Source organism: Esox lucius, chromosome 11 (genome assembly GCF_011004845.1).
Source record: "Esox lucius isolate fEsoLuc1 chromosome 11, fEsoLuc1.pri, whole genome shotgun sequence".
Lineage (NCBI taxonomy): Eukaryota > Metazoa > Chordata > Actinopteri > Esociformes > Esocidae > Esox > Esox lucius.
Genome location: NC_047579.1, coordinates 33,605,812 through 33,626,483, shown reverse-complemented (window position 1 = coordinate 33,626,483; position 20,672 = coordinate 33,605,812). Strand labels below are relative to the sequence as shown.

General features: G+C 39.3%; 1 protein-coding gene across 4 annotated transcripts in view; it reads right to left on the bottom strand.

Annotated features, from left to right (window-relative positions):
* The window catches only part of arhgap17b (Rho GTPase activating protein 17b), a 45,837-nt gene that overhangs the window by 19,565 nt on the left and 5,600 nt on the right, over positions 1–20,672 (bottom strand). For all 4 annotated transcript variants that reach the window (XM_010874251.3, XM_010874252.3, XM_010874253.4 and 1 more), the window contains exon 2: positions 5,856–5,895. In XM_010874251.3, coding sequence (XP_010872553.1) covers positions 5,856–5,895 — 40 coding nt within the window. The remainder of the gene's footprint in view (positions 1–5,855; positions 5,896–20,672) is intronic.

The window sequence follows — 20,672 nt, the reverse complement described above, 5'->3', positions numbered from 1 at the left end:
GGAGCCAGCGCGGTGCTGACACAAACATGTCCAAACAAGATCACCACTGCAGGCATTTCAATAGAGTTCAGTACAGCCCCTAGCTAATGTATATTGGCCTTATACCAGACCCCCCGTGGCTCATTGCTGAATTTGACTATATCTGAAAACTGGATGTCATGACCATCCTCGTTGGTCTCCACTTGTCCGTTTGTATACAGTATTCTTGTTTCTCACTATGCCTGTTTGCAGGCCTGTCTGCCAGGGCTTCTTTTCGTTTAGGAACATTTCTTGCTTAACAGCTAAATCAGAAAATAACTGGAAATATGTGAAAGATGCTTAACATCAATATAGATTGACAGAAATTACATTTAGATTATGATAATTCAACATATTACATATTTTGAGGATGTTTACTTTAAATGAAGAATGACATCAATCCATTTAAATGTGTCCTCCTACTTTGGTGTTTTTCCTTTTTATCCCTTTTTCCTACACTCTCAATTCATATGTCTTGCCATGGCTCCATGGCTAGTTGCAGCAACTGGCAGCAGGCTCAGAGCATCAGTCAGACAAGGTGTGCTCCTAGGTGTTTGGGAACAGAGGAGACCAATTGGTGTAGTTTTGAAAGTGAAATGTTTTCACATTCCTGCTTGATATAGGATTTCAGCTGCTCAACAGTTTGGAGTCTTGTATTTTTAGTTTCATAATATGCCAAATGTTTGTATTGAGTGACAGGTCAGGAATGCAGGCAGGCCAGTTTAGCACCCAGACTCTTTTACTACGGAGCCATGATGTTGTAATACGTGTAGAATGTGGTTTGGCATTGTCTTGATGAAATAAGCAAGGACTTCCCTGAAAAATACATTGTCTAGATGGCAACAAGTGTTGCTCCAAAATCGGTATATATTGTTCAGGATTAATGGTGCCTTCACAGATGTGCAAGTCACCCATGCCATGTGCATGAATGCACCCCCATACCATCACGGATGCTGTGATGGTATGATGGTAAGAAGTCAAATGGTCCCTCTCCTTTTTGGTCCAGAGGAGGCAGCATCCATGATTCCCAAAAATAAATTCAAATTTGCATTTGTCAGACCACAGGACAATATTCCACTTCAACTCAGTCCATCTCAAATGAGCTTGGGCCCAGAGAAGGTAGCGGCAGTTCTGTATCTTGTTTACGTATGGTTACTTCTTTGGATGGTAGAATTTTAACTTGCATTTGTGGATGCAGCGACAAACTGTGTTAATAGTCAATGTTTTTCGGAAGTGTTCAGAAGATTTCCACTACAGAATTCTGTCTGTTTTTAATGATGTGCCGCCTGAGGCCATTTAATATTGGTTTTCGGCCTTGTCTTTTGCATAAAGAGATTTCTCCAGATTCTCTGAATCTTTTAATGATATTATGTACCGTCGAAAATGAGATCCCCAACCTCCTTGCAATTTTACATTGAGAAATGTTATTCTTAAATTGTTTTGTCTTTCACAGAGACGTGAACCCCTCCCCATCCTCACTTCGGACAGACCCATCCTCTGTGGAATGATCTTTTAATACCCAATCCCGTTTACGGACCCATTGCTAAATAAGTTTAGACCAAATTAGTTGTGTGATATTCCACCAGGTTTAGTTTTTTAGCATTACACAACTTTTCCAGTCTTTTGATGCCTCTGTCCCAACTTTTTTGAAACGTGTTGTAAATTCAAAGTGGGCATATATTTTTAAGAAACAATAAAATAGTTTCAACATTTAATATGTTATCGTTGTACTATTTTCTATTACAAATAGGGTTAAAATGATTTGCACATCATTGCATTCTGTTTTTATTTACATTTGACGCAGCGTCCCAACTTTTTTGGAAACAGGTTTGTACTTCCTGTCATTTCCATCAAAGGACCCAGTTCAACCCATGGAGACAAGACCGATTGTAAGGAAAACGTCTGATTGCTATGTTATAATACATAAATTGCTCATTGCCTCAAGATTTTCTGGGCAAGGGTTGGGGATTAACGTGTTCACCATTGCCGAGGTGACTGTCTGAGATGAATATCAAAGACGAAATAGCTAACTTGCTTTCTAGATAGCGAATACTAACTTTTGTTTACTGTGTATACTATTACTCTTTTCTGAATCTAAAACACATGGATTGATACAATTGTAAACAAAACTGACCGGTAAACAAGGGAAGTACCCGTTCATTTGAAATTAAAAAAAATTACAAAATAAAATGTAAACTTTATTTCGAGGAATACAACATTGTTGTGTTCTTTGAGGTAAAAAAAAAAAAAATAATATAAAAAGTGTCATTTTCCGCTTGCGATGCAGCTTTTCGATAGGGGTATGTACGGTTAACATTCGATGTTAATAACACTAATTACTGACTGAAATAGAGCTGAATAATGGCTTGTTTGAAAAAAATGACTATGTGGCTGAAGGACCAAATGAAAATAATATGATTTTTGGACAAACTATCCCTTTAAGCTTGCAGGCTCCACCACAAAGAGTCACAAGAGCATGACGGAGCAAGGCAACCCACAACCCCACAAGCCACCCAGATGGCCAATTCACACCACCCAGTACAAGTGCCGATATACCACAATCAATATTTAAACTCCTGATTGCACTGACACATATGTATTACATCACGATTTGCCCTCCTTATGACCTGCCTGAAGTAGCTGCTATAGCGTGATGTGTCTAGGACATTTCTGCTGACAACACCTTCTCATCCCTGGCCAATATAAACCATCCCATGCGATTGCGGAACACATTGGAAAGGGTGTGTGCGTGTGAGTAATCAAGCGTTAAATCTAGACAGTAAATCTAGGACCCCCATTTACTTTTAACCATCTAAGGTTTAGTCAATCCCAAACCATTACTCATGGTTCTTTATACTTAAATATGACATTAAATCATGTAAAAGTCATTCATTATGACCACATATTACATATCTTGTCTAAAACAACATGAATAGGCTTTTAAAATGTCCTGGCTTACTCTCAAAATCAGGCAAGCTTTCATTAACTGTTATACATACTGTCAGAATAGTTCTGTAGACAACAAAATGGCAAAAGGATTCTATTTGTTGAGTGAGTCACAGCTCCTATTATGAACAGGCAAAAATGACAAGACACATATAATACAAAGGAAATATATAGTTATCTGGAAATAAGCCACCTGGTTCATCTCAGTGTGGTGCGTGATCAAGGTAGGGTGATACTGCATTTAGATTGAAACTGAAATACACAATGAATTGTTTGAACAACAATGCCCTCGACACATGATTCACCTTTCACATATACAATTTTCATGACACTAAATACACTAAAGAACAACACAACATGAATTTTGCCTAATCCTGAAATCATTGAGATAGTTAACCAAAAGGTTGCTAGTTTCAATCCCAGGGTTCACATTGCATTTTGTGTGGAACAGGACAAACAGAAAAGGTTCAACCAGTGTCCTTTAAAGCTTCATCACATTGAAATTGTGGAGAATCCCCTATAAGTTCTTCCAAGAACCCTTTAAAAGAAATGTGGCAGCATTATTACACAAAGTAAAATTTGGGGCACGTATAATTTCACCTAGTAAATAAAGGGGATTGCAATTCTGGTTTAATCCTTGATACACTAAACATAGGTCAGCAATAGACCTAAGACTCACAGTTATTAGTACTCAATTACTGAAGCAAATGCCATTGTAGGGAAGGAAAATGTATTGTAGGACTGTTTTCAGCAACAAAAAGCACTTCTTCAGGGGCAAAGTTCAGCTGAGACAGAATCTACTGGTAAGGAATCTTTATCTGCTGCATTCTCCCCAAGAGAGAGTCCTGAAGGGGATTTATACACTGTCTTAATACTTGCACACCGCTTCCACCTGCATTCCCACTAAGGGAGAGTCAGTCAGAACAGCAGAAAATGTGGATGTCTCAGTACTTTCTGTGTTCCATCTTGCTTCCTTTATGATATTTGATAGCATGAGAGATTGGAAACATTACTTTCCTTTCCACTTTTACCCATGTTCTTTCAGTCTGATGATTTGGGGGATTGAAGAGTAGGAAGGGAAACCTAAATAGTAAGATACAGCAAATGGCTTAATTCAGCCCAAAATACAAAAGATTTGCCAGACTCAATGTTCTGGCAAAAAGCTATGCCACGCCCAAAAACTGAAATTATTTTCTGCAGAAAGAGTTCCATATGACACCCTCCTGACCTTTCATGGAATGCGTACCCATTCTCACCATCTGATTAGTCCCTGAAATAATTGCCAGAACTCAAGTAGGTAAAGCAGTGGTTTGAAAAGGTGTCATTGGCTTTTGTACTCTGAAAAGAGACAAGCCAAATGCTACTGACTTTTTTTGTACAACACCCTAAATCACCACAAATTACTACATTGATGGTGGAGCCGGACTAAAATATGTAGCAAACGGAGCAGCTGAATAATTTGAGGCGAGTTGTCTGACAAGTAAAAACCAATAAGTGCATTTTCTATTAATTCAATGCTACATCACTATTGGAAGTACTTTCAGTATGCATATCAATTAATTTGTGTCTATAGAGCCCTGCAAACTATAACTCTGTAAACCACGTGCTTAGGCAGTTTGTGTTAAATGAAGCTTGGGTTCATAGTGCGGCAGGCAAACTGTAAAAGTTTGACTGAAGTCTGTTTTATGAGAAGCTACGTATAGGGCTGTGTAGAGTTGCTTGACACACACACACAAACACACACACACACACCTGCCTAAGCACCCCTTCAGCTTCCATCTGTTAATAAAACATGAACTTTTACATTCTTTAGCCTTTTTCTCTGTTAAACACATAATAATCCATCTGAGTCTTCGTTCAGTCGCCATTTCATGAATCCTGACACTGCATAAATATGTATAAGTTCTGGAGTAAAACAAACTGCTGATTGGAAAAAAAACGTTCCCACACATCAGATTGTCAAAGAAACCCGACACAACAAAAAAATAAGAAAACTCACCAACAGCATTGTTTAAAGAGCAGAATCAATATTTCTTACCATGAAAGACATGATTAAATAAAAATAAAAACATTTGTGTATTGTGTCTTGCATTGTTTGTTATTCCACTGAAAAACTTGAAATGGCACCGAAATTATCATGCTTGATGCAAAAAAATATATAATGTCCATGTCTATTATCTTGGTGGGCTTATTTAGTAATTGGGCAACTTTAAATAATTAGCCCCTGTTCCATTTCGGACCATTCTATCATCTGTAGAGTGTTGGCAATCTGTGAATTGAATAAACATCTTTGTAATAGTTTAACTTCACATGGTTTAGATATGAAAAAAATTGCCAGATGGACACTTAAACGTTATAACAGATATTCATAACTAGCTACTGGGTTGCCATAAAATGACTGTTTACTGTAGTAAAGCACTGAGAGCATGCTAGTGGTTACATAATTAGCATAATCTTACTTAAACTTAATCTACATGGTTGATTTTTAGTGGTTATCCTTTAACCTACGCAAAACAAAGGTAATTCAATTATTTATATAAAATTAAAAGAAATTAAATCACAATATAGATTTAATTTAAATTATCTGAAGCACAATCTGGCCAGTTTTTCAATACACCAATAACATTTTCTTCATATGGGCAGATATGTTGTTTATTGGTGACTGTGGCCTTCAATTTTTTTTGCATTGGACACAGAAACCTATATCGAATTGGGCTCTACTATTAAATGAAAAAAATAATATATATCACACCATGGTCTTGCTTTGTCTGCATCTGACCTTTTCCAAATTACATTTTGTTTCATTCAGTCAACACAAGTTAAAATGTTCCACACAGCACTTTCACATTCCTTCTTGAGTAAAACAGGAATAAGTAGAGATAACAAGTCACCTGCAGAAGGTCATCGCTCAGCACTTCAGTCTTCTCAGCTCTGTGAAGAAAAAAATATTATTATGGAAAATATTTGTGTCAAAGGTTCCCTTGTATTTATTACAAGGTATTGAGCTGCTGCTCTTAAGAGTACTTTAGATTAACACAGGGGGGTATTCTTATTTCTAACTCTTTGTGTTTATCACAATACATAAAATATCCATAATCCTTTCACTGACACAATAATTCACTTCAGTATGTTAAATGGTAATGTTGTGGCATCAAACTGATGTTATTTGTGAACAAAAGTTGGGCTGAAAATACAAAACATACAGTTTTTATACATTCTTTCATTAAAATCTGGCTTTTTCTGTTGGTCCATCAATTAGAAACTGAATATGGACTCAAAATACAGCACATTTATATTAAATATGTATACCTGTCTAGAAGTTATTGAATTATATATTGCCAAAGTTACAATAGATTGCCATACATGTTTCTGAAAATTACTGAAGATGTTGTTAAATTAGCTTTCGCTTTGCAACCCTAGTCAGAATTGCATCAGAAACAGAAACTACTATACTCATCTACACCAATGCAATTCCAGGACTGACTAAAATACTTAAGTAAACCATTGTGATGACCTATATGCTACTGTGTTGATGCAAACTGCACTTCACTTTACACACATTTACCGTGGTAGATTCTATTGAGAGCATCCGTTAGATTCTATTGAGAGCATCCATACATTTTGTAAATATGCAATATTTTCATCAATATTCTGTGTAAATCCTTTTATTTGTGGTTTTTAATAGCTAAATTGGTATATATTAACAAATGGTTGACAATTTTTGTTTGGTTGTTTTGTCACCTCATACTGAGATAATGAGGACTGCAATGGATAACAAACTAGCGGTGATGAATGATTTCCTTAGTCTGAGGACTCCAAGTTTGAAGCAAGCTGTCATCATTCAGTCAGTGGAAACTTAACAACAACTTAATCTCAGGTGGGGTGTACCTTTGAATAGAGAGTGAACAGTACTGCCTGTCTATGAAACTTAATCTCGTACAAGAAAATTCCCCAGTGACCTTGCATTGTTGTACAAGCATATTTCTAGGCTTTACATATGGTATATGAATGAGTATGAGTCCCATTAGCTCAATATGTGACTCATTGGTAAAAAAGTATATCTGTCTACTTCCCCATCTGAGCCAATACTAGGACAGGTAACAAAGATTAACCTGTCATACTGTATAGGAGCCACTGTCTGAAAAGAGTTCTTGCCATATTGTGAGGGGTCTGGGCCTGGAAATTAAGAAATTAAGCTTTCAGGAAATTCACCCAAGACTAGCCTGTACGACAAACATGCACTCCCTCACACATACACACATGCATACACCTCTCGCCTGAGGCTGTTTCCAGGGATACCTCCCTTATAACACACTTCCTGTTCCCTGAATTCCAGACGGTTTGTTATGGCAACTGCACAGCAGTGTGGAGCTGTTGATGTCCAACTTGTGATACATCAAGAGTAGGCAACCCCACAGGAGTGTTTCAACCAAGGACCACACTCAGCTATATCAGTGAGGGCCTTTCATGTCAATTCAATCCAAAACCGGCACCCCAGAGTGGCTAAATCCTGTAATACACAATACTCAAGTCACCCTCGTGAGATCAGTGGAGTGAGTACTTACTGATATCATCCCAAAATAATCACAATCCCATAAATCGTTGGTTTCAATATTTAATTAGTGCTGTGACTGACATTAAAGTTTAGTGAGACACACCCAATTAACAATAACTATCAATTAAGCAATCTCATTAATCACTATGGGCAGAAAAAGGAAAAAGGTATTGCTCCATAGATGAAGGCTGGCAATGTGAATCCATTCGTATTGTGTGTCATTAATCGCATTTCCAGAGAGATCAAAAAAAGATCTGCTTCCAAAGGTGTATACAGTACACAAGTGAGAGGGTTTTGAGTGAGAAAATACATATTTGATGGAGTAAAATTAGAGGGACTGTGTGTGCGCGTGCGTGTGTGTGTGTGTGTGTGAGAGTGAGTGAGAGTGGAAAGGCCTGAAGGCCTGTGTGTATGGCTATAAACAGTAAAAACAGTGTTTTCATAGGATTCTTGGAGAGGGTACAAAAGCTCAATGTTCTTTGTACTCACTTCTTTTTTCCCCACATTAAAAAGGTTGAGTAGGCCTACTTAGCATTAATAAATGTACCATGCCTTTAAATTGCTATTTAGAAACATTTAATAGAGTACATGGAGTATTTTGATTCCATCGCTTAAAAAGAAAGCGATCCGTTAACATAATATGTGGAAATACCCATATATAGGGCCACATCTATTGCAAATTCAAGTGTTGCAAAGGGGCAGGATTAACAGAAGGTCATATTAAATGATTAATCACTTCACACCCCTACTCTTGGCCTATCCCTCTGGCATTCTCTTCCCTTCCGTGAGGTGGGGAGAGAGAGTTCAGAATATTGGCAGTAAGGCCCTTTATTTCCCTAGAGTCAGAACTTGTGGACACCACTTTGGAAGTTTTAAGTTTGAAAATGTTTATACACCACATTTTCGCTACGCCCGCAACATCTGCTAAAATATGTATGTGACCCATCTCAGCTCTTAGGCAATGCATTAGGTGAACTAATGTAACTCAGTTTAAATAAGATACATATAAACAACAATTATTATATGAAATAAAGAAATCAGAGACTTTGCGTTATCACTCTCGGATCAGCCTGACACCAGGGGTTGGATGTCCACTTCACCTGCCTTACTGATTCTTCCTTCCTGTCAATAAAATCATAAGGGGATTATCCCTCATTATGAGTGCACACTCTCCTTTTAAAAAAGAGAATGAAATGAAGTTACTTGGGGTAAAAATGAAAGGAAAATTGGTGCGTGATCAGTTTTTACAATGAACATGTTTCAGCGGCGTGTAGCTTTATATGTCAATGCGTGTGGGTGAAAGTGTCTAACGGTCTATTTCTGCTAGCTACATAAATAAAATTGAATAATGAAATGTCAGTGGCAAGTCATTTCAGGATGGGGGAGGGGGATATTTCCTGTTTGTTTTACCCTTCGGTTCATATGTTGTGTTTTTCATGCTCTAGTTTTGGTTTACAACAACATAAATTCCGGTACTGCCTGTCTATTTGTGTGTTTAAAGGAGGCTCATCCAGGAATCAAACCTTGAGGAATACCCATTGATTCTGAAGTTGTAGACACCAGGCCCTCAGATTTGACAACACTTTGAATAGGAAAGACAGCACAGTGCTTAGACAAACCCCAACTGTTGCAAACCAAATGCTAGAGTAGTGAGATTCTGTCTGAATATTGTCTACACAGGTAGAATATTTATATATATATTGCCTGCTGGGTTGTGGAATACTAGATTCACCTTGATGAATCACATGGAGCTGGGAATGTAGGGTTTGTGATAAATAATGGATATTTTTTGTGAGCTAGTGCTGAATTAACTAACTGAATTAACAATATCTAATTCTTATTCCTAGGGTTTATGGTTTAACACAGAACTCACATTGAGTTTGAAAATTATAGTGCTACTGTTTTGGAAGTAACAGTTGGAGAACACTCCAAAAAAACACTCCAAAAACACTACAAAATTAACACTGTAAAGAACCCTTAACACCCAATTGTATTCAAAGCCTAAGACATCAAAACAGCATAGTGGTTAGAGCTTCTGAACAGTAACCAAGGTTGCTAGATGGAAAACCAAGACTGGCCAAATAAATCAGTCTTTCTGTCCCCATGCAAAGGCAGTTAATGGGTGATTGATTCTCAGGTGCTTGCAGTAGCAGATGTTGGGTTAAATGGGGAAGCCAAATCTAGGGTGGACCTTTTGAGCAAACTGACAAGTATCCACAAGATACTAGATGTGAAGCTGAAAGGAAATCATATTTCAATCAAACCTTTTAGAAATGCTGGCCCGTTTATAGAAAGACCCGTATATGCAGTAAGTATCCTTTAGCTTTCCAGTTGTTCTGAAGCTCATTAGTGAGGCTAGGATTTGTGTTTTCTCTCTTTCCAGCCTACAGGATTCTCTGCTCACAAGCATTTGTACTCGGTTTCTTCCAACAACGCATAACATTCCCTCATTTGATTAAACTAGTAGACAGACCTTTCGGGTTTATGTTACACCCCACCCCCCAATCTGGCATTTAAAGATGCAGTCTGGGAAATAACAAACAAGTTGTTTTTGAAACCTTCCGGTTAGGTCTGGATGTTTAATATGATGTTAATACATGCAAAACCTAAGTGGAATCACTATCACAGCTCAGTTAGCCATGAAAGATTGTAAGCAAATTATTTCGATGACATGGGTCACATATCTGCATCTACATGACATGCCGACATTGACACAGTACAGTGACACTTAAAGCCAGGGGCCACAAATTCCAAAAGGCATCTTTAAATAAATACCACAGTATGATTATACCAGTATTCACTCACCTAAAGGATTATTAGGAACACCATACTAATACTGTGTTTGACCCCCTTCCGCCTTCAGAACTGCCTTAATTCTACATAGCATTGATTCAACAAGATGCTGAAAGCATTCTTTAGAAATGTTGGCCCATATTGATAGGATAGCATCTTGCAGTTGATGGAGATTTGTGGGATGCACATCCAGCTCCCGTTCCACCACATCCCAAAGATGCTCTATTGGGTTGAGATCTGGTGACTGTGGGGGCCATTTCAGTACAGTGAACTCATTGTCATGTTCAAGAAACCAATATGAAATGATTTGAGCTTTGTGACATGGTGCATTATCCTGCTGAAAGTAGCCATCAGAGGATGGGTACATGGTGGTCATAAAGGGATGGACATGGTCAGAAACAATGCTCAGGTAGGCCGTGGCATTTAAACGATGCCCAATTGGCACTAAAGGGCCTAAAGTGTGCCAAGAAAACATCCCCCACACCATTACACCACCACCACCAGCCTGCACAGTGGTAACAAGGCATGATGGATCCATGTTCTCATTCTGTTTACGCCAAATTCTGACTCTACCATCTGAATGTCTCAACAGAAATCGAGACTCATCAGACCAGGCAACATTCTTCCAGTCTTCAACTGTCCAGTTTTGGTGAGCTTGTGCAAATTGTAGCCTCTTTTTCCTATTTGTAGTGGAGATGAGTGGTACCCAGTGGGGTCTTCTGCTGTTGTAGCCCATCCGCCTCAAGGTTGTGCGTGTTGTGGCTTCACAAATGCTTTGCTGCATACCTCGGTTGTAACAAGTGGTTATTTCAGTCAAAGTTGCTCTTCTATCAGCTTGAATCAGTCGGCCCATTCTCCTCTGACCTCTAGCATCAACAAGGCATTTTCGCCCACAGGACTGCCGCATACTGGATGTTTTTCCCTTTTCACACCATTCTTTGTAAACCCTAGAAATGGTTGTGCATGAAAATCCCAGTAACTGAGCAGATTGTGAAATACTTAGACCGGCCCGTCTGGCACCAACAACCGTGCCACGCTCAGAATTGCTTAAATCACCTTTCTTTCCCATTCTGACATTCAGTTTGGAGTTCAGGAGATTGTCTTGACTGGGACCACACCCCTAAATGCATTGAAGCAACTGCCATGTGATTGGTTGATTAGATAATTGCATTAATGAGAAATTCAACAGGTGTTCCTAATAATCCTTTAGGTGAGTGTAGTATGCCAAGCCTCACAGTAGTAACTACAATGTCAAATCTGAACATTCAGAGGTAGCGCATGCTACTTCAAGATGTATTGCAGTGTGAAGAGCAATGTGCTGTCTATTTATCGACAAAAAAGCTGTTATGTATTTTTTTATATTTATTTTAGACAACCTATGTTTCCGGCACCAATGTTGTTCAATCTTCAATCGCAGTGCTGTTCAATACATTGCTTTCTGGCCATGTATATTGTAGTTCATTCAATGGTTACAATGTATTATGAAAAGCTTACAGAAGCAGGAGAGTTTTCTACAGTAATATAAACTTCACAGGCAATCTTGATTGTACTACAGAGACTGATTATTGAAATATCAGCTGCGATTGAACTTCAGAGTTACTTTTTATTTCTCTGGGCTAACCAGCGATAGCTCTATCACAAGTCTATAATCTCAATGAATGGTAAAAAGGAAAGAAAATTGAAATATGAAGATGCTGAGTGGTATTAACAGGGAGACCTGTTGATTGTACTTTGAGCTGGGTGAATTACCTGGAAGCCAACCAGCCCCCATGCAGAATTACTCAACAGAGTAATTGAGGAGCAAGAAATGTGCCTACTAGTGGGCTTTGTGAAGCTTAATAGGCTACTGTGCATGATAAGGCACCTGAACAGTGGACACTGCAAACGGGCTGCTAAGTTGTTATACAACAGTATTATACACAACTTTGTATCATAATGCATCACTGATATCAAAACAACTTTCTCATAACTCATTTGATCCTAAATAATGTAAACTGAAATGTTCTTAGAAATGTTGTGTTGCTCTCTCCAAAACCTATTCTGTCACGTGTTCTGAGGTGTTCCTGTCTTAATATCGTGTGGTTCTGGTATATGACTCGAGGGTAACATTAAAGTAATGCTTTTGGTAAACAAAGTGGCAAGTGCCTACTCTTTATAAATCAATCCCACAATGGTGTGATGGAGGAAGGAGACACACACAACCCAGTTAACAGGAGACACACAGAACCCAGTTTACAGTATGACTAAACCCAAACACAGCGCTTCCTTCCTTCCTTCCTTCTATATTTACAACAGAACAGTTCAGTGGCGTCCACAGCATCATGCTGTCTCCCGGTTGGCCAAGCGTGGAAACGCTTACTTGACAAAATCCCAGCCTGCCTGTTCTTTCCAGAGACAGGCGGAGGCCCTCATCAGTAGGGTTGTGTAATAGAAATAGGAGATTGATATGGATCAGTACACCATCAGTAAACTACCCTCCATATAGCCACTATCAACGGTGGAAACCGCCTTTCTATTCTCTGTTAAATGGTTAGAAGTATGAATTAACTCTACGTACAGTTAACTCTATGTGTTCAAGCTTTGTTTCCCTAGGTATTATTAACGGTGGAACACATCGTTTACAGCAAAACTGCTTTTAGTTTGAGACATTAATTTATATTACCGTAATAGACCTACCCACAATATACTCAATATACAGTGGGGAGAAAAAAGGAAGTGTAAATGCAGTGATGCATATCTAGCAGGGGATTTTAAAAATGAAGATGTGCAATTGTGGTCCACACACACAACTCTTCTCATTAAAGTGTCTGAATAATATTGACATATTTCTCTGCAAATTCCCAAGCAAATTGTTCAAAGAAAGTGAAAAGGAAACACAATAACATATGTACAACGAACACAAGCATTAGCACTACAATACCTGCCTATGTGGTCCACACAGTTTAACTATTATGTACCTTTAGTAAGAAAACAGTGGGGAGAACCAGTATTTGATACACTGCCAATTGTGCAGGTTATCCCACTTACAAAGCATGTAGAAGTCTGTCATTTTTATCATAAGGTACACTTCAGCTGTGAGTGACAGAATCTAAAACCAAAATCCAGAAAATCACATTGTATGATTTTTAAGTAATTAATTAGCATTTTATTGCATGACAAAAGTATTTGATACATCAGAAAACTAGAACTTAATATTTGGTACAGAAACCTTTTTCCGCAATTACAGAGATCATACGTTTCCTGTAGTTCTTGACCAGGTTTGCACACACTGCAGCAGGGATGTTGGCCCACTCCTCCATACAGACCTTCTCCAGATCCTTCAGGTTTCTGGGCTGTCACTGGGCAATACGTACTTTCAGCTTCCTCCAAAGATTTGCTATTGGGTTCAGGTCTGGAGACTGGCTAGGCCACTCCAGGACCTTGAGATGCTTCTTACTGAGCCACTCCTTAGTTGCCCTGGCTGTGTGTTTCGGGTCGTTGTCATGCTGGAAGACCAAGCCACGATCCATCTTCAATGCTCTTACTGAGGGAAGGAGGTTGTTGGCCAAGATCTCGCGATACATGGCCCCATCCATCCACCCCTCAATACGGTGCAGTCATCCTGTCCCCTTTGCAAAAAAGCATCCCCAAAGAATGATGTTTCCACCTCCATGCTTCACGGTTGGGATGGTGTTCTTGGGGTTGTACTCATCCTTCTTCTTCCTCCAAACACGGCAAGTGGAGTTTAGACCAAAAAGGTCTATTTTTGTCTCATCAGACCACATCACCTTCTCTCATTCCTCCTCTGGATCATCCAGATGGTCATTGGCAAACTTTAGACGAGCCTGGACATGCGCTGGCTTGAGCAGGGGGACCTTGTATGCGCTGCAGGACTTTAATCCATGACGGCGTGGTGTGTTACTAAATGGTTTTCTTTGAGACTGTGGTCCCAGCTCTCTTCAGTTCATTGTCCAGGTCCTGCCGTGTAGTTCTGGGCTGATCCCTCACCTTCCTCATGATCATTGATGCCCCACGAGGTGAGATCTTGCATGGAGCCCCAGACAGAGGGAGATTGACCTTCATCTTGAACTTTCTAATAATTGCGCCAACAGTTGTTGCCTTCTCACCAAGCTGCTTGCCTATTGTCCTGTAGCCCATCCCAGCCTTGTGCAGGTCTACAATTTTATACCTGATGTCCTTACACAGCTCTCTGGTCTTGGCCATTGTGGAGAGGTTGGAGTCTGTTTGAGTGTGTGGACAGGTGTCTTTTATACAGGTAACGAGTTCAAACAGGTGCTTCTTAAGGAAAATCTAACAGGTCTGTGAGAGCCGGAATTCTTACTGGTTGGTAGGTGATCAAATACTTATGTCATGCAATAAAATGCAAATTAATTATTTAAAAATCATACAATGTGATTTTCTGGATTTTTCTGTCTCTCACAGTTGAAGTGTACCTATGATACAAATTACAGACCTCTACATGCTTTTTAAGTAGGAAAACTTGCAAAATCGGCAGTGTTTCAAATACTTGTTCTCCCCACTGTACTACTCCCTGTGTTTACCCAACGTTTTTAGTAAAAGCCTATTGTTTGGCAATAGGAACACAGGAATGTGACTGAGTGAGTCAGTTCAGAGCAGGTGCCGGCGTGCACACATCTGTCAACACCTGGGCATCCCTAATGGCATCATATGCACTTCATATTGCACTTCTGTTGACCTGAGTCTCATGAGGCCTGGTTAAATGTCACGCAATAATAATGGAATAGTGTGCCACTTAGAACACAACCTTAATCTGTTAGTCTGCCCTGCTGTGTTGTGTATGTCTGCCCTGCTGTGCAACGTATGGAAAAGACAGAAAGACCCAAGCAATCAAGACCTCTGAACGCAAATGACTTACAGACTGGCATTATATCCATAATTATAAAACAGATTTAAAGGTTGATTGTAATACTTTACATTACGATAAGGAATGTGAATCCCAACATCCAATCAAAAAAAAAAAGCCAGAGAGAATATCCAAATAACTAAACCATATTGACTATGGAGCTTCCAAAACAAGTCAGTTGTGAAGTTATAACAAGAAAAGGAACCAGGCAAGTCTAGTTCGACTGGCCTGCGATTAGAAGGCATGAATGTTGTTGCCCTCGCTGGATTCAAACCAGGGTCTCCTATGTGACAGGTTGTGCCTTTAACCACCACGCCACTATGCTATATGAATACCGAGTGTCAGTATAGCATCTCAACATTAGATCATTTTGTGACACATTAACATCATGCCAAGTTTGAATATTTTGCAAGATACATTGTGTTGAACTGACTAACGTTTCTTATTAAGTTTACTTCCACCACAAATGCCACTGGCCATATTAACAGCTCATTGGCCAGTAATAGGCTTACTAGTTTATACTAACTTACTACTTGGAATAGTCATAAGAATTGAGCAATTGCTAGCGAGACTAAAGATCAACTGTACACTGCCAAAGCTATTTCATTACATGGCATAACAACATACATTTTTCTTTCATTCGTGAATGACATTGAAACTATCAATATAGGTGACGATAACTGAATTCTTTGTCAAGTGAAAAGACGAGAGAACCGTGGAAACTCCTCGCTGTACAAGGGGTTGTGATCTATATTACCCTAAAAAGCATGCACAGATGTGTACTTCGAACATATACCAAAAATAGTCTCAATATAACTGTAAACAGTTTTATATTAGGCTTACTATAATGTAGATACTGTAGGTTGTAGCCAGAGATGTATTTGTCTATCCTGAACAAATCCTAATGCATAATTTGTTCTGACTGTGGCGAGGCTCGAATACCGGTCCCCTGCATGGCAGTCCACGTCTCTTACCACTACGCTGTTTAACAAGGGGTAGTCAATCAGTAAGTCACTCACTTATTAAGAGATATTCGCACTTCTTGGCCGGCTCCGCTTACACGGTCCGGCAAAAACCACAAGTCTGGGTAGGGTAAACGAACAATTAACATTCCCTATAATGTGGTTAAATCCATTATTAAAAAAAATAAAACAGGGAATATGGTATAATCTAGGCTCTGTCTACATCAGCCTGCCAGCAAAAATGAGCAACCGCACATGGAGATTGTGGTCAGAAAAGCTCTGTTTCCAAGAAAGTGGGAAGCTGCACAAAATGCAAATAAAAACACAATGCAATGACATGCAAATCATTCATCCCTATGTTTAATTAAAATATCCCTATGTTTATTTTAAATAGTACAAAGACAACATATCAAATGTTGAAACTGAGAAAAATTTTTGGAAAAACACATGCCCATTTTGAATTTGATGCTAGCAACATGTTTCAAAAGGGTTGGGACAGGGGCATCTTTACCACTGTGTTGCATCACTTCTTTTAACAATACTCTGTAAGCGTTTGGAAACTAAGGAGACTAATTGCTGTAGTAAGTGAACAGTTGTGCTCATAAGTTTGCATACCCTGGCAGAAATTGTGAAATATTGACATAGATTTTGAAAATATGACAAATCATGCAAAAAAACGTTAAGGATATTTTAAGGATTGTTAAGGAGTTGAGCCGCTGCTCCTTTGCATCGAAAGGAGCCAGTTGAGGTGGTTCGGGCATCTGGTAAGGATGCCCCCAGGACGTCTCCCTAGGGAGGTGTTCCAGGCACGTCCAGCTGGGAGGAGACCTCGGGGTAGGCCCAGGACTAGGTGGAGAGATTATATTTCGACACTGGCCTGGGAACGCCTTGGGATCCCCGAGTCACAGCTGGCAAATGTGGCTCGGGAAAGGGAAGTTTGGGGTCCCCTGCTGGAGCTGCTGCCCCCGCAACCCGATACCGGATAAGAGGATGAAGATGAGGGATGAGATGAGAAGGATAGTGATCATATGAAGCCATTTATTATCACATAGTCGTTTGGCTCCTTTGTAACCTCCTAAGACCTGAGCTTTGATAATGTATGCATTTTTTATTTCTCTTAGCTATTTGGGATTAGCAGGACTTGATAAGTATAATATCTAAGCATTGTCTTTTTGAAAAAAATTATGATGACATTGGGTTTATTTTACACAAAGTCACCAATGTTTAACAAAGTAGAAAACTGTTAATTTCAACAGTTTTCATCGAAACATGTACAAATTTGCAAACAGTGTGGGTGACTATACAGCTCTGGCATTTGTCAGTACCAGAGAGGTATTCAAAGATCAATAAGTAATGCATGTTACATGCACCAGCACAGCATAATGAAGTACATGGTGCAGGAAGCCTAAAACATAGTGTCCTCATATGTGGACACAGGGTTTCAGGAGGTTAAATCATAAAGATAACAGAAATCATCAAAATGGCCCTGATCAAAAATTTACATACCCTTGAATGTTTGCCCTTGTTACAGACACACAAGGTTACACACACAGGTGAAAATGGCAATTAAAGGTGAATTTCCCACACCTGTGGCTGTTTAATTGCAAATAGTGTCTGTGTATATATAGTCAATGAGTTTGTAAGCGTGGATGCACTGAGCAGGCTAGATACTGAGCCATGGGGAGCATAAAATAACTGTCAAAAGGCCTGTGTAACAAGGTAATGGAACTTTATAAAGATGGAAAAGGATATAAAAAGATATCCAACGCCTTGCAAATGCCAGCCAGTACTGTTCAATCACTTATTTCAGAAGTGGAAAATTCTGGGATCTCTCAGGTAGACCAAGATAAGATTAAGATAAGATTTCAGGAAAAAAAAAAATTCAGGATACAAAGAAAAACCCACAGGTAACCTAAAGATAATACAGGCTGCTCTGGAGAAAAAAAAACGGTGTGGTTGTTACTTGAACAAAATGAGCTGCATGGTCAAGTTGCCAGAAAGAAGTAGACATTTTGCATTATTCTGCACGAAAGCTGTGCATGGGACGCTCTTGGACATTCCAGCATGACAATGAACCTAAGCACAAGGCCAAGTTGACCCTCTTGTCGTTACAGCAGAAAAAGGTGAAGGTTCTGGAGAGGCAATCACAGTCTCCTGACCTTAATATCATCGAGCCACTCTGGGGTGATCTCAAACGTGCGGTTCATGCAAGACGACCTAAGACTTTGCATGACCTGGAGGCATTTTGCTAAGACGAATGGGCAGCTATACCACCTGCAAGAATTCGGGGCCTCATAGACAAATGCACGCTGTCATTGATGCTAAAGGGGGCAATACACAGTATGAAGAACTAAGAGTATGCAAACTGACACGGGTCAGTTAATTTTTTCCATTGTTGCCATGTTTTGTTTTATGATTGTGCCATTCTGTTATGACCTACAGTTGAATGTGAATACCATAAGAAATAAAAGACAAGTGTTTTGCCTACTCACTCATGTTTTCTTTACAAATGGTACATATCTTAACAATTCTCCAAGGGTATGCAAACTTTTGAGCACAACTGTATTCTCATTCTTGCTTGATATAGGATTTCAGCTGCTCAACAGTTTGGGGTCTCCTTTGTCGTATTTTTTATTTCATAATGTGCCAAATGTTTTCAATGGGTGACAGGTCTGGACTGCAGGCAGGCCAGTTTAGCACCCAGACTGTTGAGCAGCTGGAGCCATGGAGCCATGCTGTTGTAATACTTGCAGAATGTGGTTTGGCATTGTCATGCTGAAATAAGCAAGGCCTTCCCTGAAAAAGACATTGTCTGGATGGCAGCATATGTTGCTCCAAAACCTGCATTTACTGTTCAGCATTAATGGTGCCTTCACAGATGTGCCAGTCACCCATGCCATGTGCACTAATGCACCCCCATACCATCACAGATGCTGGCTTTTGAACTATGCACTGATAAGAAGCAAGATGGTCCCTCTCCTCTTTGGTCCGGAGGCAGCATCCATGATTCCCAAAAATAATTTCAAATGTGGATTCCTCAGACCCCAGGACACTTTTCCACTTTGCCTCAGTCCATCTTAAATGAGCAGTGCCGCCTGAGGGCCCGAAGATCACAGCCATCCAATATTGGTTTTAGGCCTTGTCCTTTACATACCGAGATTTCTAGAATTCTTAAATTGTTGCACTACTTGCCCGCAGTCTTTCACAGAGTGGTGAACCCCTCCCCATCCTCAATTCTGACAGATCCATCTTCCCTGGAATGATATTTAAATACTCAATCATGTTAATTACCTGTTGCCAATTGACCTCATTAGTTGTGCGATATTCCACCAGATTTAGTTTTTTAGCATTCCACAACTTTTTCAGTGTTTTGTTTTCAGTTAGTTTTTCTTACAATACTTTCCTGTTGTTTGACAGTTTTCTTCCTGGCACCTGTGCTGCCAGACTTTGTTTGAATGTGAAACAAATAGTATTTAGAAAAACTAAACTGAAATGTGTTTTATAGTCATTACTGTAAAATAAATCCCACTCATTTACAGTGAACACATTTCAGTTTTGTTTTACTAATTACTTACGTTTTACATTCAAGCAATGTTTTGCAGCTTCCAAATGTGGTGCATCTGGTGGTAATCAAAGGGAGACAATCCCAATTAACAGGTAAGGACGTCATAATCCAATCTGACCTTTAATCAGGGATTTTAGGTCGTATTACATTTAACACAACTCAAAAGGAATTGAGTTGGATCATTTTGGGATTATCTTGATCCCTCTGGAAGAACATTTTTGTATACTTATTTAATTGATTACTAAAAATGTATTTGGCCAAGTGCTACTTCACTCTCTGTTCAGTGCACTCTCTCCTCAACAGCAAGGTCTCTGCCTCAACAGCAGAGGAGGTGATATTTTGTCAGCCTTTTTAGTTAATGGTCACTGCAACACATGCAGCAGAGCCGGTGTTCAACAGGAAACGATAAAAGTTCTTCTCACTCACTCGCCATCACTCACTAAATCGGATCAAGCTAAAAAAGGTAGTTTACTCAATTAGATTCATATAACAAAAAGGCAGGGATGAGTTCCTCTTCATCAGTTTCATGTTAGAAATAACAAAGAGAGGGCACAGTGTATAGGGAAGTGCTTAGTAATGAACTAAATGAATTAAATTCAAATGAAACACCCCAACCAAACATCCACAGCATGACTATAGAACCAGGCAGTTATTTATGAAAAGAGCTGAATGTTTCAGAAAACGGCTTTAACCACAAACAACATAGTTGGCAATGTTGTAATTGTAAAACAGAAATAACAGTAAAAGTTCATTTGAGTTAGTATTTTAAACAATCCTCGTGTTTGCATAGGCTGCTACTAACACTACTGTTCAAAGGTTTGGGGTCACTTTTCAAAACACTGTTAATGTTGGAAATGACTAATTTAGCTGGAAACTGGTGATTTTTTATGGAATATTTACATAGGCGTAACGAGGCACATTATCAGCAACCATCAATACAACTTTTGCCAAAAGGCACCTAAAGGACTC